Source organism: Callithrix jacchus, chromosome 1, assembly GCF_049354715.1.
Source record: "Callithrix jacchus isolate 240 chromosome 1, calJac240_pri, whole genome shotgun sequence".
Classification (NCBI taxonomy): domain Eukaryota; kingdom Metazoa; phylum Chordata; class Mammalia; order Primates; family Cebidae; genus Callithrix; species Callithrix jacchus.
The window spans coordinates 196,974,141-197,000,267 of record NC_133502.1 but is presented as its reverse complement, the minus strand read 5'-3'; the positions used below and the strand labels follow the sequence as shown (position 1 = coordinate 197,000,267).

General features: G+C 43.9%; 1 protein-coding gene across 16 annotated transcripts in view; it reads right to left on the bottom strand.

Annotated features, from left to right (window-relative positions):
- SEZ6L (seizure related 6 homolog like) overlaps positions 1-26,127 on the bottom strand; it is a 224,320-nt gene that overhangs the window by 116,818 nt on the left and 81,375 nt on the right. For 6 of the 16 annotated variants that reach the window (XM_078336727.1, XM_035257081.3, XM_078336742.1 and 3 more), the window contains exon 2: positions 17,677-17,730. The exons of the other annotated variants lie outside the window; for them this stretch is intronic. In XM_078336727.1, coding sequence (XP_078192853.1) covers positions 17,677-17,730 — 54 coding nt within the window. The remainder of the gene's footprint in view (positions 1-17,676; positions 17,731-26,127) is intronic. 16 annotated transcript variants of the gene reach the window in all.

The window sequence follows — 26,127 nt, the reverse complement described above, 5'->3', positions numbered from 1 at the left end:
GTCCGGGTTTCCCACTGGGCATAAGATGACCAGATGCAACCTGGCCCAGTGATGAGAACACTGGGTAAAAATTCAGTTTTTCTGTGGCCCAAACACAAATCACGTGTTTGGGGTCCAGCACCCAAAGTGGAGGATGTCACGTAGATTCTATTTAGAGTCAAATGGACCTAAGAATACCTTTTCATGTTTTTCATAAACTTTTGTTGATTGTAACTCACACATAAAAAACGTCTCCCCACTTGTAAGTAGACAGCTTGATGAAATTCCTTAAATGAGACCCGGATAAATAGCAACCAGATCAATATACAAAACATTGCCAGCACATTCTGAATTTTTTGGTTAGCTCTCTTCGAGGGTTACCTCTATTTTGACTTCTATTACTGAGGGCCAGTTCTGACTACTTACGAATTCACTGGCTAATTGTGCAACATGTTCTCCTTTGTATCTGGTTTCCTTCAGTCGACATTACATTCGCAAGATTTGTCTATGCTGCTACATGCAGTGGTAGTTCATTCCTTGTTTACCGCTGTGTGGTATTTCATTTTATGCCAACACCACAATTTATTCATCTGTTTACATCAGAGTGTATCCATTTCACAGCTGATGGGCCTTTGAGTTGCTTCACAGTTGCTATCTCATGATAATGAGTAGTACAACTGTGGACACTCCTCTGTTAGTCCGCTCTTGCGCTGCCATGAAGAAGTGCCGAGGCTGGGTAGTTTAGAAAGAAAAGAGGTTTAATTGGCTAATGAATCCACAGGCTGTACAGAAAGCACAGTGCCAGCATCTGCTGGGCTTCTGGGGAGTCATCAGGGAGCTTTTACTCACAGCAGAGGATGAAGCAGGAGCAAGGACATCACACGGCAAGAACAGGAACAAGAGAGGGAAGAAGGAGGTCCCAGACTCCCGTAAACAACCAGATATCGCAGGAACTGACTGGGTGAGAACTCATTCATCACCAGGGTAAAGATGCTAAGCCATTTATGATCGTGAGAGGGGGGATCCGCTCCCATGATCCAACACCTCCCACCAGGCCCCACCTCCAACATGGGCATCACATGTCAACACGAGATTTGGAGGGAACACATAACCAAACAATATCAATTCCATTCCATATTTTTGGTGTATGTGCGTATTCATTTCTGTTAGGAATATTCCTGACAGCATGCTGGTCGCAGGATATGGTACTTTAGTATTTAATAGACGCTAACAAAGATTTAGTGCAAATGTTCTGATTTTGATGAAGAGCCCAGACAGCTGCTTTCCTACGATGCAGTAACTGACAGAACAACAGAAACCTAATGTTGTTTATATAAATACTACTAACAATTACTATTTTATTGCTGTTCTATGGCTCCTATCCTTCAAGGACTTGGGAATGAAGGGATACGTTAAACACCAGATGAATAGTTTGAATAAAAACCCAGACACATGTGCACCCAAAGAGGCCAATCAGGCATTATTATTCTAATACAAATTGCCATCTTCTGAGGTTGACTGGCCACGCTTCATCCTTATTTTGGTATCTGGATCATTAGTGGACATCTCATTATGCCCTTGAATGGGGATTGTTTCTCACAGCTTCCTCTTTAACTAAGCATGAAATGAATGCAGGGGGCTGGGCTCACCTTTTATGAAGTTTCAAGGTGGCTGCCCAAACATGGGGTTTGGACGCTCAAGGCCCAGGAGCAGGGTGTCCAGGCAGGAGGAGGAAGGATGAGTGTCCTAGGAGACACCAGGGAGGGCTTTTCCATGAGAGCCAGCCTTAGGCAACCAGGCTTTAAGCCCAAGGCAATGCCTCCTGCACTATTCCACCTGACCCCGTCTTGATGAGGAAGAAATAAAGAAGGGATATAAAGATAAAATCTGCAATAATCTAAAATGTAAATTACTAAAGGATCTGAATCCACGTCCTCTCCTTGCAGACCACTGAAGGCATCTATAGCTCCTATTCCATAAATCTGCCTCTCATTTTTTGGACATGACATCTTTGCTTATGCTGCTTCCTCCTCCGGGAGTGCCCCCCGCCCCCCACACACACCCCTCACAGCTGTCAGTGCTAACATCTCTGTTTCCAAAATCTCTGATAATTCTATTTCAAGTTAAGCCTCCCGTTTGGTGTTTTGTTTTCCTTTTATAGATGCAAAGGGATTCTAATTTTAGAGTTGGGGAAATTGAGGCCCAGGGAGAAAAGGTGGCGAGTCCAGTGTTACCCAGGAAGCAATAAAGACGAGAACAAGAACAACAACAACAACAACATCTCTATAATAATCTCTGAGGCCTCCCTACGTGCCACGAACTGGGCGAAATATTCTACCACGCATCGTCTTATTCAATCCTTCTGTGCCAGGTTTTACTTTTGGGAGGTCCATTTTATAGATATGAAAACTGAGGTTCAGAAAAATGAAACTGTCATCGTGAAGCCTTCTAAAAGCAGGCTTAGCAGTGTCCCTGGGTCTGTCCAAGGCCGGGGCAAGGGGCCTTCGCCACTTTTCCTGTCCTTCCTCCTCTGACTCTTTCTCCTGGGTTCTTTTTACTGACATTGTCTTTCTTGTCCCCTTCTGGGCTGGCTTCTCTTCCCTCTTTTTCTTGTCCTTTTCCTTTGTGCACTCAACTTGTAACATGAGGATGACAACTCATTGGCCATAGCTGGAACAACACCGGTGGCTGAGATAATACAATATTGATCTTCTCATGGTAGACTCTATTCCTTGTAGCTGAGTGGAAGGGAGATTAATGCCAGACCCTGGCGGATAACAAACAGCATCTGTAAGGCAGCTTCTGTGACAGGCAGGATAACATGCTTTATTAGCCTCATGACAAGACGATGTTTTACTGCAATTTTTGATCAGAGACTGGGTGATGCTAGCAGCAAAATATGTTCGGAAGGCCGTCACGCTGCATAAAGAGCAAATGAAAAATAAGGGCAAGGGCGGGAGCTGGTGCGTCGAAGATTAGGATTAATGTCGAATTCCAAAGGGACACAGAAAATGAATAAATGCTCAGATCAGCAAGCAACAAGGCTAGGGTTCCAGTGTGGACCTGGGGTGGTGTTAGCAACAGTTTCTCCTCCTCCTGCTCTGGGTTTATGCATTCATTTAAGTGCCTGACCCCCTGCCAGAGAGCAGTGGGTATTGCTAGTTCAACCTCTGAGGGAGCTTCCCCTACACAAGTAAGAGACCACTTGCAGCAGAATCTCAGGGGCTGATTTTTAAGAGGCAGATTTCTAGGCTACACCCACTGATGTAGGTGGGAGCAAGGTGTTTGCATTCTTACCAAAAACTCCAGGTGAGTCACAAGCCTATTAACATTTAAGAACCATTGCCTTCAGGAGTTCTGGGCATGGAGAAAATTACATCCCATAATGCCCCCCCACCACGCCATTATACCAGCACAGCATCGAACAGCATCAGAGTCAATCATGTGACATTTGAAGCACTGTTTCATGTAAAGTGCACAGTCACATCCATTGTCCTGTTAGCTTCTAGAGCAAAAACCTTGCAGGAGAGAAATTATCCTTCCCATCTTATAGATTAAAAAAAAAACCCTGAGACTGAGAGAGAGCCTTGGAGAGTAAAGGGCTGGGCAAAAGCCCTCACATCAGGTAAATGAACTAGGCGGTATTTATTCTCTAACCCTTCTTCAGACGCATCTTGCTTTCTGAAATTTTCCATAGGCCACTGATTCTCAACTGAGGATAATCCTGCTCCCCAGAGGACACTTGGCAATGTTGGGAGAAAATTTTAGTTGTCACAACTAGGGCAGTGTAGAGTGGGTGGAGGCCAAGAGTGCTGCTAAATGTCCCACAATGCACAGGACAGGCACCTTTCCCACAGCAGAGGATCGAAAGCCCGAATGTCAGTTCTGCCAAAATGGAGAGACTGTGGTCCATGTGCCCTCTGCTCCATCCCATCGGATTTTATTCTGAATTCATTGGGATGCCTCTGGGGAGTTTTTGGCTGACGGGGTTATATGATCAGATTAAGGTGCTAAATCCCCCTGCCTACTGAAGGGGAGTGCACTGGGCTGGAGAAAGGCTCAAACTGGAGGACCCGTTTAGGAAGGTAATTTAACGGTTGCATGACCTTGTTTATGTGGCCCCCCCCCCACTGAGCCTCAGTTTCCCCTTAGGTAAAGGGAGGGGCTAGGTAAACAAGTTGCCTCTTATCACTTTTAAAATGTCCTGTGATCTAATTCTAATTTTCTGTTCATACTGGGTGACCTCCTTCGGAAGGAGAGGCATGATCTGGGAGGCTGGCCCTTGTGGAAGACAAAGTTATTGTGCATGTTGGCCAATCCATCTTCCCACCTCATCAGCCAGATTTGTTCCACGTTAAAAAGGAACTCCCAAGGCAGAGAATGCATTGGAAGGAAATTGGATTCGAATTTAATTGATGGCCTGGGCGATTTGCCACAGCCATTAAATTGCCCTGAAAAGCCAGCCCATTGTTCTACAGAGAGGCAACATGGCTTTGTTTGGATAGTGCCATGTGTATGAATTCACTTTCTTCCCCCACTGGACCCACTGTGAGTAGAAGACTCTCTTTGATGCCAATGGGCCAGATACAGCCAGACTTCCTCTTCCTGACGGTCCTTGGCATATCCTGACTGGGAGGGTCTTGAATTCAGCAAACCCTCTAACTCCTGCCTCTTATTCTTTTCAGTCACCTTCCCTGCAGTCCTGGTGAGCCCTCTCATCTGACCTTAAATCCTTAAATTCCCTCTCTAAATCTCCATCATCTATGCCAGCAATCCCCAAATTCACTACTCTGTGGGCTATTGAGAAATACGCCTCAAAAGTTAAGTTGGAAGTACTTTTTCTGTCTCTTGGACAATTAAAATGCCCACTTTTATGATAGAGGCTCTGACAAGTCCTGCAGCAAAAATAAAATGGGTTCAGCTTCGTTGAAGCTATGTATCCCAAATCATTTGCATAATGAATCTCCCTCCCACTCCCTCTTTGTCCAGAGCTCACTTATTTAGATCTTGTAAAATAGTGTTTTGCAGAATTCCAGTTTGGGAAATGTTGACCTATAAATGGAACCATAAAATCTTCAGCCTAGCATTCAAAGCGCTCCACAGAAAGGTCCTTGACTATATCACCAGCCTCATGTTTTACTTTCCAGCACTCATTTTACAGCCACATCAAGCCCCTTGACACTTTCCCGTGTTTTGAAAACTCATGTTTTGGAAAGGCAGGCAGGAAAACCTAGTGGTTGCATCCAAGCTTGGCATCACAGGATTAGTAGAGCCACGGAGGCACATTTTTTGCCATTTCCTAGCAATGAGAGCTTAGAGAGTTAACCATCGTGACCATCAGTCTCCTCACCTGTGAAATGGGTATGAAGGAACCACCTCATATGGTAGTTGTGAGAATTGAATGAGCAGATGCGTGTAAAGAACCCAGAATGTAGTAAATAATAAATGTTAGCTCTTGGTTTGATCATATTATTATGACTCCGTACACAGAATTTCCTCTGCTCAAAATACTTTTTCTCTCATTGACCATCTGGTGAGGATGAGCCTCTACTCAGCTCTAATATCGTTTCTTTGCAAAGCCTCTTCACATCCCTTTGATAGAGATACGTGCTTCTTCCTCCATATTCCAGCAACACTTCGCATTCATCCATTCATTGCTTTCACCGTGCAATCATTCATTCATTGATTGATTTATGCATTTAATTTTGATCGAGCCTCTACTCTGCCTGCCACTTTACAGGCGCTGGGAACACCGTGGAAACAGCGTTGACCTGGTCTCTGCCCTAAGTCTAGAAAGCAAGTCATACTCGAATAAAGCATGGCAAAGATAATGAGCTGCAACCAGGATGAGAGCTATGGGGTCACTTACCGGGGCCTTAGTTTCTATTCTTGCTCCGAATATGCTGCTTTTTATTTTTATGTCTTTAATACACAACACAAAGGCTTCATTCAATAGTCGCAGATCATCTCTGGGAGCCAAGCATTCAACTCTGCCATCAAGGACTCTGCAATCGAGTGCCGCATGGCTGCCTCGGAGCCTCTTGCTCTGACTCACCATGAATTCCACACGCACCTGTGTGCACTGTCCTTGTGAGCTGGTCCTGCCTGGCACCGTGGCGGCCTTGACTAGCTTGGTTGTCTGCACACAGCTTACGTCCACAGTGGCAGTGAGGCAGTGGTCAGATGGAGAGCCTAGTATGTTGTGTTATAACCACCTGTTTTCAGGAACATCTCCCCACCAGACTGGGAGCTCCTCCCGGGAGCCAGAGTGAGCTGCTGGACTATGGAAGATGCACCTGAGGTATTTACTGAATAGGAAGAAGGCCTGGGAGCAGCAGAGGTTGGGAATGAGCCTCATCTCCCTGGCTCCCTTAACCAAACATACCTGCCAGCTTACTAGGACATCAAAGGCAGTGTCTGCCTCTTGCCACCAACCACAAATCCGAGCCTTTAGGGAAGAGAAGAGAGAGTGACCTGGTTTATTCTATTTGAAGAACTCAGAGTTCCCAGTGCCCTGGGTGCCTCTCAGAGCTCCTTTTTTTTTTATTTCTTAAAGAAAAATAATAAACCGGGTTAGCTCTAAAGAAGATGGATAGGAATGAAGGCAGGCTAACAGGCGGTCTGCAGCTCTCTGAGGTGTGTTCCTTATCATTTCCAGTGAGAGGGAGAGAGAAAAGACACGATTCTTCAAATAGCTCTTCTCTTTTTGGGGAATATGTAATCGTCTCAATTAAAACACAGACCAGAATATTTAATGGCATGGAAATTGATTTTGGTGCTATTTAAATAATTTCCCCCTAGAGTAGACGGGTATTACTTGGCCTAATTTGACGGAAGCATACATTTCCTTCTCAGCTCAGAACTTGCTTGCAGGAGATTCTGTTCACACAAGGCAGATCTGAATTCTTATCAGGCTCAGAGGACTTTTCCGGGTTACCAGAAGAGGACAGAGCATAAGTTAAGGCAATTCAGGTCAGCAAGAGAGGTGCACAGGGTGGTGTAAGGAAACTTGCCCCAGGTATGCCATCCTTAGCTCCTCCCAGGGTAAGTTTTCACGATGCTCAGCTATAGGGAGGAGCTTCCAGAGAGTGGGGAATATAGGATCCTGCTATACTGTTTATAATGCCATTAAGAGTGGGTGCTAAGATGAGGAGAGATCAGTGATAGGTGGTCCTGCCTGTAAACTTCCCCCACCCCTAAAGCACATCTAGTGCAATATGAAAGCACCACAGCCTGCAGAATATCCCCACTGTATGGTCTCTAAGTTGCTTTTCTCAGAAGAAGATACAAGGAAGGGAGTAAATGAACTCATATTTGCTGCTTTCCAGGCACTCTGCTAAGCACTGGCAGAAGCTCCATGAAAACTCCAAACTTCACATCCCAGTCAATTCCCTTTCCTTGTGACAACAGAAAATCCATGGGATTAGAGCAAGAGTTGGCAAACTACAGCCCATTGGCCAAATTTGGCTTTCCTCCTGTTTTTATAAATTAAGTTTCATTGGAACATGGTCACGCTTTTTCTTTTTATGTACTGTATATGGATGCTTTCATGCAGAGTTGAATAGATGTCTCAGAGACTAAATAACCATCAAAGCCTAAAATATTTACTATTTGACCCTTTAGAGAAAAAGTTTGCCAACCACTGGCAGATAAATATCTGTCATGTTAGAGAAGTATAAACATGATATGGTCATCTATTTTAATAGGTAAACTTTAAAAAAGTCAAATCTTGGTAATTTCATGAGTTCTATCTAATGTCCCATTTTGGCATTAAATCCTGGAAGTCATACAGCTTGTTTCATCCATCTTCCCCATTTGTATTTGCATAGTAAATAGAACTGAAGCTCAGAGAGGTTAAGTGATTTGCCCAAGGCCACACAGCTGCAAAGTGACAAGATTAGTACACAAGTCCAGGGGCCCGAGTCCAAGACTCACAAGATTTTCCTGCTCCCCGTGCTTCCTCCCAGAGAAAGCCCTGACAAAGACTGTGCTCTGTTGTCAACCTTAGAACCCTCATAGTTACCAAATATTCACATCTGCCTGTGAAGTGCTTGCTCTCACAAATACAGCCTCAGAGTCTGCCAAGAATCCAGAATTGGAATGACCCTGAGTTTATTCTTTGTGTTGCTAACATCAAGTTTTGTGACTGGAATTCTTGATCTGAGAGAAGGCAAAAGATAATCTTAGCTGTCCACATTGTAGGCTTTAGATGTTCTCTCAAAAGCAATGGGGAGTTTCACACCTGAAGGTAGAGAGGACATCACTGGAAATGCAAAGATCACTCTACTTTCTGGCTGGAGCTTGGAGAGGGATTAAGGGTGGAAGCAAAAAGATCAGTCGAGGTGACAGATGATGAGGCATGGCTTAGCTGTGAAAGGTGAACAAGATTTAACATAGGTCTGTTTAGAGTCAAGAGGCCTTGGGATTAAGTTGGATAGAGAGGGGAGAAGGCTGAGAGAAGGAGGGGGTTGAGGAGGATGCCCAGGCTTCTGCCTGAACAACTGGGTGAAGAATGGAGACTTTCCTGAACTGTAAATGCTGAGTAAGAACCAGTTTGTGGAAGATCAGATTTGCCCTACAGGTCACTGCAGAAAGGGGGAAACTGTCTATCTCAGATGATTGTTGGAAAGGTTACATGGGACAACATTTGTGCAGAGCTGAGCATATACTCTGTATCCCTTAAATGCGTGATGTGAGAAGATAAGAGGAGCTCAACAAAGGCATTATGGCAGGATGGAAAGAACGTGGGTTTTGGAGTCACAGGAGTTTTCGTTCAAATCCAGCATCTGCCACTTACACACGAAGTGACCTTGGATGCCTTAGTTTACTTATCTGAGTCTGGATGTCTCAGGCACAGTGCTAAGTGCACCTGCATATCTTCATTAGCCCTCACAGGCACCGTTACAGGTAGGGGCTGCTTCTGCCAGGCTTGTTTTACAGATGAGGACAAGAAGGCTCAGAGAAGTATATATACTTGCCCCAGGTTACACAGTAAGCAGTGACATTGGGTTTGAAATGCAGGACTGAGGACTCTGCAGGTAATAGTACCCACTCCTGGGTGGTCTGAAAATGAGTCCAGGGGAAGAGCTAATGTGGCATGTGGTACCCAGTAGACCGTGGGAAGCCTGAAAGTGCTGAGTGATACCAAGAGTCCTTTCCATGGGAGTTTAGGGGAACCAGGGCTAAGTCCCCATGGGGGCTTCTGTATGGAGATGGCATTAATCCTGAGACTGAATAGTAGTCAGTATAGCAGGGCAATACCATGAAAAGAAGGGAAAAAATATGAGCTTAGTAATTTTGTGAATTGAAAAGAAATCAAAGTTCCCAGTCCTGTGCTCAAACCGTTTCCTCACCCTTGTCATTTGCTTTGAAAGTCTAGCGAACTCATATTGGTCTCCCTTTAGGGACTAAGATTTCTCTTGATAAAGAATTTGAGCTTCACGTCCTGGGTTTTCAGAAGCTCCCCTATCGACCTATGCACATGCTGGTCCTCCTTGTACCCTCTGGCTAGTCTTTCTTACCTGGATTTCAGGTTCTCTGCTTAAACATCAGCTTCTGCACAGCAAAAGAAACAGTCACTAGAGTGAATCGGCAACCAACAGAATGGGAAAAAATTTTTGCAGTCTACCCAACTGACAAAGGGCTGATATCCAGAATTTACAAAGAACTCAAACAGATTTATAGGAAAAAAACAAACAAGCCCATTCAAAAATGGGCAAAGGATATGAACAGACTTTACAAAAGAAGACATACGTGAGGCCAACAAACATATGAAAAAATGCTCATCATCACTGGTCATTAGAGAGATGCAAATCAAAACCACATTGAGATACCATCTCACGCCAGTTAGAATGGCGATTATTAAAAAATCTGGAGACAACAGATGCTGGAGAGGATGTGGAGAAATAGGAACACTTTTACACTGTTGGTGGGTGTGAAAACTAGTTCAACCATTGTGGAAGACGGTGTGGCGATTCCTCAAGGCCTTAGAAATAGAAATTCCATTTGACCCAGCAATCCCATTACTGGGTATATATCCAAAGGGCTATAAATCGTTCTACTATAAGGACACATGCACACGAATGTTCATTGCAGCACTCTTTACATTAGCAAAGACCTGGAACTAACCCAAATGCCCATCGATGATAGACTGGATTGGGAAAATGTGGCACATATACACCATGGAATATTATGCAGCAATCAAAAATGATGAGTTCATGTCATTTGTAGGGACATGGATGAATCTGGAGAACATCATTCTCAGCAAACTGACACAAGAACAGAAAATGAAATACCGCATATTCTCACTCATAGGTGGGTGATGAAAAATGAGAACACATGGACACAGGGAAGGGAGTACCAAACACTGGGATCTATTGGGGGGAAGAGGGGAGGGACAGCAGGGGAGGGAGCCGGGGAGGGATAGCCTGGGGAGATGCCAAATGTGGGTGAAGGGGAGGAAGGCAGCAAAACACACTGCCATGTGTGTACCTAAGCAAATGTCTTGCATGTTCTGCACATGTACCCCAAAACCTAAAATGAAATTTAAAAAATCTTAGAAAATACATCAGATAACCCTAGACATTGGCTTAGGCAAAGACTTGATGACCAGGAACCCAAAAGCAACTGTAACAAAAGTAACGATAAATAGGGAGATTTAATTACACTGAAGAGCTTCTGTTCAGCAAAAGGAACAGTCAGGAGAGTAAACAGACAACCCATAGACTGAGAGAAAATCTTCACAATCTATACATCCAACAAAAGACTAATATCCAGAATCTACAATGAACTCAAATAAATTAGCAAGAAAAAAACAAACAATCCCATCAAAAAGTGGGCTAAGCACACGAATAGATAATTCTCAAAAGAAGATATTCAAATGGCCAACAAACATAGGAAAAAATGCTCAACATCACTAATGATCAGGGAAATGCAATTCAAAACCACAATGCAATACCACCTTACTCTTGCAAGAATGACCATAATAAAAAAATAAAAAAAAGTAGATGTTGTCAGGGATGCGGTTATCAGGGAACACTTCTACACTGCTGGTGGGAATGTAAACTAGTACAGCTACTATGGAAGACAGTGTGGAGATTCCTTACAGAACTAAAAGTAGAACTACCATTCGATCCAGCAATCCCACTACTGGGTATCTACCCAGAGGAAAAGAAGTCCTTATACGAAAAAGGTACCTGCACATGTATGTCTATAGCAGCACAATTTGCTGTTGCAAAACTATGGAACCAGCTCAAATGCCCATTAATCAATAAGTATATATATATATATATATACTCTTTCCAAAAGAACTGCCCCAATCTTTCCAAAATTGTCATATGTATATATGATGGAATACTACTCAGCCATAAAAAGGAACAAATTAATGGCACTTGCAGCAACCTGGATGGAACTGAAGACTATTATTCTAAGTGTAGTAACTCAGGAATGGAAAACCAAACATCACATGTTCTTACTCATAGGTGAGAGCTAAGCTATGAGGATGCAAAGGCATAAAAATGATACAATGGATTCTGGGGACTTGGGAAATAGTAGGAGGGGATGAGGGATGACAGAGTACAAATTGCATTCAGTGTACACTGCTCACGTGATAGGTGCACTAAAATCTCACAAATCGCCGCCGAAAAACTTACTCATGTAACCAAACACCACTTATTCCCCCAAAACCTATGCAAATAAAAAAATGTTTTAAGATAAACGTTTGTTGGATATACTCATCAAATGCATGCCTCTAACTGATGTTTATCTTTGAATTGTGTATAATTCATTCCCCTATTAGATTAACAATAACCTTAAGCATGCCAAATCAGGATATGGGAGGGGGGAGTTGTAATGATTTCCCCACTCAAGTTCCCAGAGGGAAAATCATTTTGTAATTATTGGAAACATAGTCAAATGTTCATAAAATTAGATCTCTACACAGTCACACCTACATCGTGGCTCATTTTTTTTAACAGTACATGAATCACAAGCTTTTCACCAATAAATTAGGAGAAACTGTGAGCTCTGGGAGATGTGAGAGACATGATCGGCATTCCAGAATTAGAAGGTGGTCCCGCAAGCAGCCTAGAACACAATGGCATTTCAGTACTGCGGACAGCACCCCGCGCTGGCGCCTCCTTTAAATACTCCACCTATTCATGTGGTGGATGGCGACCTCAGCAGATGATGCCCTTAAGAGCTCCGATATCTGTGTTAACAAGCCTCAGGGTATCTCTATAAGTTGAGTCTCCTTTCTGCCCTCCTGACCCCTTTATTCTACCGTGCTCTTTCCTGCTGTTTCAGTATTTGTACGCAGTTTTTGCCTCTTTCGTATCTTGTTGAATCTGCTTTTGCTTTTTTTTTTTTGGTAGGCTGAGTTGTAAAGGAAAGCTAGTTGAAGCAGAGTAGCCTTCCAGCTGCAATTACGTGGGTTCCTCACCTTTCTCTTCTCCTCAGATTGTTCTCGGGGGCCCAACTCTATTTTGAAATCATTACTATAGGTTTATGGGCTATTTTTGCCTCAATTCTTTCCAAAATTGTCAAGGATAGAGAGAGATGTCAATAAGTATTATCCTACCTCTCTTGGTGCTGACCATTTTATCCTCACCTTCTCACCCAACCGTACCCCAAAGCTCTTTTCTTTCTCTCATTTGGGATGAAAAAATAGTTTTCTTCTCATTTCAGCTATTGTGGTAAGTACCAGCTCAAGCCAGAAATCTGGAAATCTCCCATTTCTGCTCTCTCTCTATCCAGTCAATCGCAAAGTTTTGTTCATTCTTCAACTTAATTATTTCCTTTACCTCTGTCGGGCCATGTCCATTGGCGCAAGCTAATATAATCTCTTCCTTAGATGATTACAGCAGTCTCCTCACTAGTTGCCCTGACTCTAAGCTCTCTCTCCAAGAGATCCTCATTTCATGGTGATTTTTCTAAAATTCAAACAGGGTCATATTATTCTCAGCTTAAAATCCTTCAAATTTCCTCCCTCAGAATAAGGTCTGACTTTTTCAAACATTGTGTAAAAGGCCCCTCAAGTATACCCAGGCCTGCATTTGTAGCCTCAAATCCTTCACTCCCCTTCTTACCCCAGATCCTTTATAATTCAGTTACCGAGAATTATGTATCAGTTTTTACATAGATATGATATACAGCATAGTGATTAGAAATACAGGCCCAACAGTCAGACTGCAATAAATACTGCAATTTGCTAGCTGTATGTAATATCCTTGTACCCAAATTTACTCATTTAGTCACAGAAAAAATACAGTAGGTTGATGGGACGATTGACATGAGAGGTCTCAAATGGCGCCATTTTGGTTATCATCAAATGTTCTGTGTTCCCTGACCTTGGTTCATGCTGGTGCTTTTGCCCTCTCTTTTGCATCTGATTAATTGCTATCTCGTCTTCAACTCTCAATTCAGGCATTGCCTGCTCCAGTAAGCCTCTTTGGATTCTGAGGCTGGGGTGGTGACTCCCTGCTGACTTCTTACACTGTCCTGTGACCATTCACGTGTCTGACACATGCTATATGAGTAGGAGTGGTGTGTCTTTCCTTTCTTCATCCTCAGTGCCTACTGTGGTGGTTGATGTGGGGTTTAACCTCAGAGAGCACCTGTTGAATGAATGGATATGTAAGAAATTTACTCTCCTATGCGTCTTTGTGTATTTCAAAGGTGGAGGCTGTGCCTCCATAGCTCTCCACCCAGATCTGGGCAGGGTGGATGCTCACAAAAGACTGTTTAGTTAGAATGAATTGGAAATGACAGACTCATTCTATAAGTCCTCTCGTGGGCATCTTGATAGAGGGAAAGGGCGGCTGGCTGGCAGGAGCATGCAGATAAAGCGGGCCAGAGTTGGTTTATACCATTTATTCTTCTGAAAGAATTAAAGCTAATCTTTCATGAGCAGTCTGGTCGGATTCTCATTCCTAATACAGATGCTATCAGGGTCTTAGATGTGATAAACTCCCTGGGGTTTCTATAAGACTCTGAATGCTGTCTGGAGTTAAATGCCTGTTCTCCTCCAAGCTCTGGCAACTCCCTCCAGATCAGTGAGCGGCAGACACCTGGCTGCAGGGAAAAGCCAGGTTCTCCTTGCAGGCTGGAGTAATGGAGATAGGAAAGGCTCTGCACCACCTGTTCTCTCTCTTCATGGCTGTCCCTCCTTAGTCCTCAGACCTCAGCATAAATGTCACCTCCTCAGAAGGGCCTTCTCTTGCCACCTTAGATTAAGAGGTCCTTATAATTTTACTGATGTCTTTGATGACTGGGAGTTCCCCAAGGGCAGGAATCATCCATCTGATCTGCCATTGCATTCTTCTTATCAACACAGTACCTTGCACTTAGCAAGTTTTCAATAAATATTTATACAGCAAATTAATAGACAGGAATTAGGAGTGTTGTGAGACACTAGAAAATAATTTCCTGTCTCCGGCTTGTTTCCTCTCCTGTAAAATGGAAGTTAAATTGGATTTTGTGGTTTTTCCCCCCAGATACGTCATCTATGAACTAATAGGAATGAGATTGAGATAAAAATATTTTGCATTGAGTGTTTCTCTTTGAAGACCAGAGCTTGTTTAGGTGCATTTACCTAGGTTGAGGCTCATTAACTTCAACACTATTGAAATTTGGGCTGATAATTCTTTATGAGAATTATGTGCATTGTAGGATGTTTAATAGCATCTCTAATCTCTACCCTCTAGATGTCAGCAGTCACCTCATCCCACCTCAGTTGTGACCATCAAAAATATCTCCAGATCTTTCCATATGTCCTTTGGAGAACAAAATTGCTCCCCATCCCTGTTGAAAACCACTGGCCCAGTCCATGGTGCCTCTGATGATCATGCTCAGGAGTCTACACTTGGTCCTGCTTTGAATCTAACCTGAACTTTCTCTGCTGCAACAGGAGTGTGTTTCCTCTTGAAGGAATCTCAGCAGAAGACAAACTCCCTCCATGGCAGTAGATGTCAGACTTGAGTGAGCATCGGAACCCGGGGAGGGCTTGTTAAAGCACAGATGCCAGGCCCCACCCCCGGAGTTTCTGACTCAGTGGGTCTGGGGAAGGGTCTGAGATTTTGTACTTTTAACAAGGTCGCAGGTGACGCTGATGCTGCTGGTCCTGGGATGAGGCCATGAAACCAGTGCCTTATGGCAGTGGTTCCCAGCCCTGGGGGTCTGCGAGAGTCACCTGGAGAGTTTTTTTTTTTTTTTGAGATGAAGTTTCGCTTGTTACCCAGGCTGGAGTGCAATGGCTCGATCTCGGCTCACCACAACCTCCGCCTCCTGGGTTCAGGCCATTCTCCTGCCTCAGCCTCCTGAGTAGCTGGGATTACAGTCACGTGCCACCATGCCCAGCTAATTTTTTGTATTTTTAGTAGAGATGGGGTTTCACCATGTTGACCAGGATGGTCTCGATCTTTTGACCTCGTGATCCACCTGCCTCGGCCTCCCAAAGTGCTGGGATTACAGGCTTGAGCCACCACACCCGGCCTCACCTGGAGAGTTTTTAACAAACCTTATGCCTAGGCAACACCCCAGCCCACTGCATCAGGCTCTTTGGGGTGGCACCGAGGCATCCCTGCCCTTTAAAGCGGTCCAGGTGATTCCAGTATTTCAGACAAGGCTGAGAACTTGTGTACTATGGCACAGACCAAGCCATAAGTCTCTACTATGTTTTCTACATTCTGTGTGCATTCAAAAAGAGCCCTTTGACCATTTTGACACATGGGGAAATACTGTAATGGAGGAATCCTGCTTTTCATTCATGTGCTGGTTTCCTCCTCACTCCAGTGGCCTCTTATCCACTTCCTTTGCTCATTTGTTAGCTTATCTCCTTGTCCCCATATTCCTTTGTTTTTTATTTTTTCATGCACATGTCCCTGGCATCCCTGAATATGCCTCTCGCTTATCTGCCTTTCATTCTTCACCTAGTCTCTTATGCATTTCCTTACTTCTCCCACTATTTGCTTATGCTCCTTCCCATTTTTATCTTTGCTCATTTATTTCTCCTTTTGTGAGCAGAGAGGGCAGGAGAAGGATGAATAAGACAATGGTCTTTGCACATAGAACTCTATTCCTCTTCCTGCTCTCCCTTTCCAATCTTCCTTTGAACTTCTGCTTAACCATCACTTCCTTGATCTCCCAGACCAGCCTAAACCCCATTCATGTACTCTTCCAACACTAAAGATCTCACAGATGTAAGTTTACAATGCTTTCAAATGGGGTGATGGCTGCTTGTCTGCCCCACATGGTTGTGTGCTCCACAAAGGCAGGGGCCCTATTTATTTCACTTTTATTGGATTCCTAGTGATGAGCATCAAGCTTTCCCTGAGCAGGTGCTCAACACTGCAAGGTCAAATAGACACCTGCTGCATGCTACCCTCTCCTGCTGCCTCTGGGGATGCTTTTGCTGTGCTGAAGAAGGTAGACATGGAGGTGACAGCCCCAAGGCTCTTTCCCCAGCAACTGTGAGCTGAGACGAGTTCTGAGATTCCCTAGTAGAGATGGGAACAGGCCTAATTCCCACTGTCTCAGCAAAAATTATACTCAGGAGTCATGAAGGATTTCTCAGGGTAGCCTCAAGTGCTGGCATTTTGATTCAGGCTCACAAATCCCACAGAAAGTCCTTCTCTTTGTGGACAAAGGAGGCTTCTGTTAGCCACCTTTTTCAAAGGTGGAGACACCACTTTGAAATCTCAAATTGTCTAACCTTTATAGAGCAGAGGGGATTCTCCTTCTCTATCAAGGCCACCCAGATTGGAAAGCTGTGTGTGTGTGGTTTATCCTAGGCCTCCTTCTGGCTCCTGAGGGAAGTAAAGGGCAAGTTTGTAAATGGACTTGCCTGGGCCTTAGAGGGATAAGTCTTAAGATGCCTTCACAGCCTTGGGTCAGAGGAAAATGGGCAGTGGAGGCTTGCACTGATGTTTTCATGCATATATACTAGTCTCCAAATTCATCAAATTGCATGTAACAAGTATCTACACATTTTGATATGCACGTTATCCCTAAGTAAAGTGTTTTTTTCTTGTTATTTTTTTATTTGGTTTATTTCTCAGTAAAGTGGTTTTAACAAGAGGGAATTCTTTTTTTTTTTTTTGAGACAGAGTTTCGCTCTTGTTACCCAGGCTGGAGTGCAATGGCATGATCTCAGCTCACCACTACCTCCGCCTCCTGGGTTCAGGCAATTCTCCTGCCTCAGCCTCCTGAGTAGCTGGGACTATAGGCACGTGCCACCATGCCCAGCTAATTCTTTGTATTTTTAGTAGAGATGGAGTTTCACCATGTTGACCAGGATGGTCTCGATCTCTTGACCTCGTGATCCACCTGCCTCAGCCTCCCAAGTGCTGGGATTCTAGGCACGAGCCACCACGCCAGGCCCAACAAGAGGGAATTCTAAAGTATTCTTCAGACTGGTCTGCACAATGTATCCCAGGTTGGTTCCATTGGAGGCTCCTTTATTCAAGGCAAGTTAACCCTAGAAACTGAAAACAGTGGCCTCCTCGTCAGCAATGAGCAAGGACCAAGTGATAGAATTCTGAGGCCAGGAAACAGCCCCCAGATTCATGCCTGGAAACACCCACTCCTTAACAGAAAGAGCTGTGTAGGATATCTCCCCGTCCACTCTCTTGGTAGCTGTCCACTATCTTAGCTTGCTGGGGTTGTATTCTAGACCCCCTTATTATGACCCCTGACACTCACCCTCCTTCTGAAGCCCTCCAGTAGGACAGGTGCTCAATTCCTCTGGTTTTCCTGCTAGTAGAGAGGAAGAATTAATGGCAACATTGCTGTCTCTAGAGTGCTCACTAAATGCTCAGCACTCTGCTCGGTGTTTTACATGAGTCATTTATTTATTTTTAAAGACAGAGTCTCACTTTGTAACCCAGTCTGGAATGCAGTATCACAATCATAGCTTACTGCAGCCTCAAATTCCTGGGCTCAAGCAGTCCTCCCTCCATGGCCTCCTAAAGTACTGGGATTGCGGGCATGGGCCACCGCATCTGGCCTACATTTGTTAATTTTATTTGATATTTCTTCTTTCCTTCCTCCTTCTCTTCCGTCCTGCTTCCCTTTCTCCCTAGTCCTTCCCTTTCCATCATCACTTCTCCCCTCCTTTTTTTTCAGTGCTAGCTATAGTTAATGAGCAACTTTGTGTATACAGCTTTTGCTACACTTGAATCTATCTTGAAGCAGAACCTGAAATGAAATCCTTTGGTCAAAGAGCATGAAAAATGTTACTGCTCTAGCTGAACAGAATTGCCATATTGCTTTCCTAAAGGGTCTTTCAAATTACAAAGCACCTGAGCTTACCAATGTTCTAACCTTGCCAGAACCAAGTGTTATTGGTTTAAACATTCTAAGCTAATTTGATGGTGTCATACGGTCCCTCAAGGGTACTTTCACGTGCATTTACTTGACCTCTATGAAGGATGAGCATTTCCCGTGAGTTTCCACTTGTGTTTCATCCTCGGTGAATTATTTAATTATGCACTCTGTCTATTTGTGTTTTGTGGTCCAGATTTTTTTTTTTTTTTTTTGAGACGGAGTTTTTGCTCTTGTTACCCAGGCTAGAGTGCAATGGCGCGATCTCGGCTCACCGCAACCCCCGCCTCCTGGCTTTAGGCAATTCTCCTGCCTCAGCCTCCTGAGTAGCTGGGATTACAGACACATGCCACCATGCCCAGCTAATTTTTTGTATTTTTAGTAGAGACAGGGTTTCACCATGTTGACCAGGATGGTCTCAATCTTTTGACCTCGTTATCCACTCGCCTCGGCCTCCCAAAGTGCTGGGATTATAGGCTTGAGCCACCATGCCCGGCCAATGGTCCAGATTTTTAAGATTAAAACTTTGAATGAATTATATTATAAACTCATGTTTATAAAATCTTTTTTCCTCATTATTACATGTCCCAGGAGCCTTTTAAGATGATTTTTCCATGAAAATTTAATACTGCAGATATACTGTAAACTTATTATATACCACTGTAGATTGGTGTTTTATAAATACATAGGAACCTAAGAACCAATTTTCATCCCTTTGGGGGCAATATTGTCGTCATTGAGAATGTATAGTAAACTAAATTTAACTAAATAGTTCAACTAAATAATAATGCACTAATGATAAAGAACCAAATAATAATTGAACCAAATAAATAAACTAACTTCAACAAGCATTTTTTGGGCATCTATTATGTACAAGCAACGAACTTGTCACTGTGGGTTTGAACAATGAAGCCAAGGCCAGGCGCGATGGCTCACGCCTGTTATCCCCCCACTTTGGGAGGCCAAGGCAGACAGATCAAGAGGACAAGAGATCGAGACCACCCTGGCCAACATGGTAAAACACTGTCTACGCTAAAAATACAAAAATCAGCTGGGTGTTGTGGCACGTGCCTGTAGTTTCAACTACTTGGGAGGCTGAGGCAGAAGAACTGCTTGAACTGGGAGGTGGAGGTTGCAGAGAGCTAAGATTGAGCCACTGCACTCCAGCATGGCAACAGAGTGACACTCCATCTCACAAAAAAAAAAAAAAAAAAAAAAGTCAAGAGCCCTGATATCTATTCTTCTAGGACTTTTAATGTAAATAGGTGAAAAAGTTGCGAAAGGACATTGCAAGTGGGGAGTAAAAAGGACAGCCTAAATAGGGGTCTAGGGACAGTAACAACAACAACCAAAACCGACCAAACATCAACATCATCATCAGCAGCAGAAGTATCAACAGCAATAAAGGATGTGAGAGGCCGGGAAGAGAGCTGGAGCCGAAGGCTATGCTGGTGATACCCTTCTGCCGCATAAGAAAGGGTATCTTGGTGGTCAAAGGGGTCTAGGAGCAGAACAACCTGGTCCAAAGCCAGATATGTAATTTACTTACACTGTGACTCTGGGCCTGCCACATCATGTCAGATTCCAAATCTACAAAATGGAGGAGAATAATAACACCTACCCCTCTAGGGAGATGTGAGGATTAAACAGAATGATTCACTCTCAAGTCTTAGCCCAATGCCTGGCCCAGAGGTAGGGACCAAAGACAGTTTGCTACCATTTTTAGTATTAGTCTTTGCTGAACTTAAAGCAGAACTACCCTTGGACCTAGCAACCCTGTTCCTGGCCTATATCCAAAAGAAAATAAATCATTCTACTTAAATGACACATGCACTTGCATTTTCATTACAGTGCTATTCACCATAGCAAAGGCATGGAATCAACCTAGGTACCCATCAGTGATGGACTGGATAAATTAAACTGTGGTACATATACACTTTGGAATACTATGCAGCCATAAACAAAGAATAAAATAATGTCCCTAGCAGCAACATGGATGCAGCTGGGTGCCATTATCCTAAGTGACTTAACTCAGGAACAGGAAGCCAAATACTGCATGTTCTCACTTTTAAGTGGAAGCTAAACATTGATTGGATACACATGTTAAGATGGCCACAATAGACACTGGGGACTGGTAGAGGGAGCAGTGAGTGAGGGGGGCAAGACTGAAAAACTAAAGATTGGGTAATATGCTCAGTACCTGGGTGATGAGATCAATCATAATCCAAACCTCAGCATCATGTAATATATTCATGTAACAAACCTGTACACGTACCCCAGGAATCTAAAATAAAAGTTGAAATAGTTATATATATGTGTGTGTATACACACATGCACACACACACACACACGTTTCTTAGTAAATTTTGAGAACCTCATCTGTATGCCATCAAATATTTGAGGGTAAGGAATGATTCTGCAAAGGGGTTTTTTAAGGATCTTGGGTAGAGTGTGAACTTCAGATAGATAACCAAAAATAAGAGCATGAATCACTGAAAAACTAAATTACTTCCTTTCTAGGGTTAGGTTACCCTTTTCTCAACCCAACCATTTCCTTTTTTTCATTCTACAGTCCAGCTTCTTAAATTTGAATGTGCACATAAGACACCCGGGGATCTTGTTAAAATGTAGATTCTGACTGGGTAGGTCTGGGATGGAATCCAAGAATCTGCGTTTCTAACTAGCTCCCAGGTGCGGCTGCTGCTGCTGCTGCTGTTCACAAAGCACCCTTGAAGTTATGTTTCCTCAGTGAGTTTAAATGGGGTGGGGTGGGAGTGATCTCAGGACTCTGGAGGCATCCAGGGAGATGCATGGGGAGGAGGAGGGAGTGGACAGGACACCCCCACTTACTGCCAGGGGATGAGGACACACACACAGGCCCACTCCTCTGCTGTATCAGGCAAGACCTGAATGTGTGTTGGGAGACAGATGTTCACCCTGGCTCAGGGGCTGCGAGTCTACCTGGCCCTGGAGTGTGACACCTCCATTTCACAAATACCACCGAGCACATCAGTGTGTTGAAGAGATATCTGCCCTCCAATGTTTATTGGAGCTCTATTCACAATAGCCAAGAGAAGGAATCAACCTAAATGTCTATCAGTGGATGAATGGATAAAGAAAATCCAAGAAATGGACACACACACACACACACACACACACACACACACTCACACACAATTCACCCATAAAAAAAGAAACCTGTCTTGGAGGTAACAAGGATAAGCTTGGAGGTCATTGTGTTAAGTGAAATAAGTCAGGCACAGAAAGATAAATACCACACGTTCTCACTCGGCTGTTGAAGCTGAAAAGGTCGACTTACAGAAGTAGAGAGTACAGTAGTGGTTACCAGAGTCTGGGAAGGCTGGGGGAGAGGAGAGGTTGGTTAATTGATACAAACTTACAGCTAGATTAGAGGAATAGGTTCTAATGTTCTATAACACCAGCAGGTGAGTATGATCAACAATTGATTGCATATATTAAAATAGCTGGGGAAGTGAGTTTTGAATGTTCCCAAGACAAAGTAACAATAAATGTTCGAGGTGATGGATATGCTGATTATCCTGATTCGATCATTTGTGTACACATATCAAAATATCACACTGTACCCAGTAAATATGTAAGCTTATTCTATGTCAATTAAAAAATACTTAAAAAAGAGCAAGTTTCAGTGCAGCCAGAAGATAGCTCTTCTTGAATCTCATTACTTTAGCTTTACAATGACAAAATATTAAAAGACAGTTCTCATCAGGAGAAAAAAAAGAAATGCATGGGGCATGGGCAGGGTCCCCTAGGAAGGCAGTCTTGCATAGCAGCTTCCACCACTGGGTTGTCTGCACCAGCTTTGCAGTAGGATCCACCCCATGAAATTTCCTGCCTTAAAACCATATTCCTTTCTAAGGAAAATGGAGTTGGTCTTTTATGCAAGGTCAACCTAACCTTTCAGAGTTGAAAATGCCATTCACAATTCAACCATCCTGACTCCTTGCTGGAAGCAGAAGGCAAGTTGGCAAGACAGAATCTTCGTGCATGAGGTCAGAGTCAGAATTACACGTCCACATCCTGGATCAAATGATTCATGACTGAGCAACGTTGTGCCAGTTATTTTACCTCTCTGAACCTCATTTTCTCAACCGTGAAAAAGAGATCATTACAATGATCAAAATACAAAAACTAGTTGAGCATGGTGGTCCCAGGTACGTGGGAGGCTGAAGTGGGAGGATCGCTTGAGCCCAGGAGTTTGAGGTTACAATAAGCTATAAATATGCCTCTGCACTCCAGCTGAAGCAGAGGAGTGAGACCCTGTCTCTCTCTAAACAAAAAAGATACCAGTAGTAGTTCCCTCTTATTAAACACTTAGGTGCAAGTCATTATGCTTCCTTAATCTCATTAAAACACTATGAGGTAGGAATGGCACCATTCACTTCTTACAGATGAAGACATTGTGGCTTAGGGAGGTAGTACAATGAGGTCGACACTGGAGGCATTGTGAATATTTGGTGGGACTTCTATGAAGTACCTGGCACACAGGTTTCCACATCTGACATACTGCGGGGCAGTCATCAGGGCCTTGTCCAGCTACTGGACGTTTTCCTTGTCCCTGCCCTGCAATACTCCAAATACATTCTGAATGCTTTTTGTCCAGGCTGGCTGTCTGTGCTGGAGGCACAGATATAACTCTCTCAGTTACAGTCAGGTGACTACCAGGACACTCTCTGGCGGCTGGGAGTAGGCAGGGACATCAATGGGAGAGCCCAGGTCAGTGTGGGCCCTAACGATGATGTCAGTCAGTGTGATCATCTGGACACCATTTAAGTGCCTGGCAGTGTTCTACAAGATTTGCATGAATCATCTCATAGCATCTTTCTAGTGAGATGTGAGATTTCCACTGTATCATCAGCATTATAAAAAAACCCCAAAGCCTAGAGAGGGTCTATTAGTTTCTGAGAGCTACCACCACAAATTACCACCACCTAGGTGGTTTAGAATAACAGAAATGTATTCCCCCACAGTTCTGGAGGCTAGAAGTCCAAGGTCATGGTGTCAGCAGGCCTACGTCTTTTCTGAAGGCTCTGGAGGAGAATCCTTCCTTGTGTCCTTCAATACTGGTGGTCCCTGGCAATCCTTAGTGTTCCTTGGCTTGCACTTGCATCGCTCTCTTATCTGCCCACAATGTCACATGGCATTCTTCTCTGAGTATGTCTCTCTGCATCTTCATGTGACCTTCTTAGGAAGACGCCAGTCATTGGACTTAAGGCCCACCCCAATCCAATATGACCCCATCTAACTAATTGCATCTGCAGGGACCTTATTTCCAAATAAGGTTGCATCCTGAGCTTTTTGGTAGACATGAATTTGGGGGCGGTGGGGACACTATTCAATGTAGCACAGAGGAGGCACAGCTTGCCGGAAGAAGTAGGAGAGTTCAGTGTTGAACCCAGATTCTGTAAAGCCCAAGTCCACGCCCTTTTTAGTGATTTTCCTAATCACATCACTGCGACCTATCTGCCCTACAAATGCCCTTTGTTTACTTGGATGTTGAGTGTGCCCAGCATGGGCAAAAAGAACACAGCTACACAGCCATTTCACATCATGGGATGAGAGTCTGGAGTTTTTTGTTCATATAACAGAATCTGTCTCTACCTCTCAGTTCAGACAAAAATAAAACAGCACACCCTTGCATTTGCGAAGGCTTCCAGAGTCTGCAAAGCACGTTTGCACACAGCACTGTGAGAATGGCCTCTCAAGAATTTCACATAGTTCAAATTGTCACCCCCATTTGTCTGATGGAAACATTGAGACCCAGTGCCATGAGGAAATGCATTCGAAGATGGGTTGGAAGTTCCAAAGTACTGTGCTAATGAAGGGAGCTATTAATAACTCTAATTAAGAGCAGCAACAACAGCTCTGATAGTCTCTACCCATTACAGATTCAATTCCAGGCAATAAACATTTCCAGGCACAGTGCTACATACTCAACAAATATTATCTCATTTAATTCAATTAACGGCAACCACCCAGGAGAAATGTCGTGGGATTAACCAACTCTGTTGCGAGAAGGAACACTGGCACATTTGAAACTTCGATACTTTCGTACTTGGAAATATTTTTTTTCCCTTTGGGCATTGGTGAGTAAAAAAGAAGAGAAAGTCTAGAGTTGGAGGGAAAAAATTGGCTTTTCCAATGAGACAAGTATGAGAGGGTCTGCTTCTACCTTCTCTAGATCAGTGACTAGAAGGTCTCAAGATTAGAAAGCAGTATGCCGCATTCTCTTCCTTCCATTTCTTTCTTTCTTTTCTTCCTTGCAACAAATACTAGTGTGTATTACATGCTAAATACTCAGGTTGGGTTAGGGTTAGTGATACAATGTGTACTAAATCTGTTTTAGGCAAAGGAAGGCACTTTTCTGCAAGCGGAGAGGCTGTGTCTTACAAGGGTCTGAACTCAGGATTCTCAATTGAATTCAGGGTGACCTAGAATGGAAATGGACATGGAACCCAGACCCAGTGTGAGAACTCAGGGAGGGGAGACTTGGTCGATTATTAAGACTAAGACAAGTGAATGTCTAAGGACTACGCGCCTAATAAGTTTCAACACCCACAAGCAATCCTGTCTTGATATGTGTAGAATATAGTACTTCATTTTCACTAACTCTTCATGTAACAATTTCTCAAAAACACATTTTTGCCTTGTCTGCTTTGGTATATAGTTTCCCATTCTAACTACGTGGAGTATTTACAGGCACCATCATCTTTGCTCTTTGTAGCAGGGATGAGCAGTATAGGTGTTATAATAATAACTATGATAGGGGCCGGGCGCGGTGGCTCACGCCTGTAATCCCAGCACTTTGGGAGGCTGAGGCGGGTGAATCAGGAGGTCAAGAGATCGAGACCATCCAGGTCAACATGGTGAAACCCCATCTCTACTAAAAATACAAAAAATTAGCTGGGCATGGTGGCGTGTGCCTGTAATCCCAGCTACTCAGGAGGCTGAGGCAGGAGAATTGCCTGAACCCAGGAGGTGGAGGTTGCAGTGAGCTGAGATTGCACCATTGCACTCCAGCCTGGGTAACAAGAGCGAAACTCCGTCTTAAAAAAAGTAAAAATAATAATAACGATGATAATGGCAATCCTAATAATAATGGTGACAGCAGCAGCAGCAGCAGCAGCAACAACAAAACAGGAATAAACAGACTGTGGAGCCGGCACCCCCACCTGACACATAAGGGCAGGAAGATTAAAGAGAAGGGAGGTGATGCTCTCCAGGTCACACACCAGTCAATGGCCAGTCTCAGAGGAGGACCTGGTGTTCTAAGAGACAGCGTTCTTTAATCACTGCCTACCCTGACCTAGGCATTGTGTAGGGAGCTTGGCAAACAGTATTGCAAGTCATCACAAAAACTGAAAGGAGGCACCACTGTCAGGTCAACCCATTTTCCAGATGGCCCAAGTCCTGCTGGTATAAAATGCACACCAAGTGGGGAAGGATGGGCTTGGGAGAGGAGTCCCTCCCTGAAGGAGGGAGAAGCAGCCAGCAGAATGGGTAAAAGGGAGTTCAAGGCCTGCCTGGGAGCCTGCACCCCTGTTCCAGCTGAACATCTTTGTCTCTAGTCTCTGTTGTTCAATTGTACTGCATCTCAATCTTTCTAAAGTCAGGCTCTCAGCAGCCAGGAATGCTGGCTTCAAGGTCCACAGGAATGGTGCCTCGGGAATTTGCATAGCTACCTTGGCTACAGGCAAGCAAAAGGTTGCCATGGAAACCCTTCATCCCTTCTCAGACCTGCAGCCTGTTCTCCCTCCCCTGATGCTCCATCCTCCACGTCCCCACCACAAA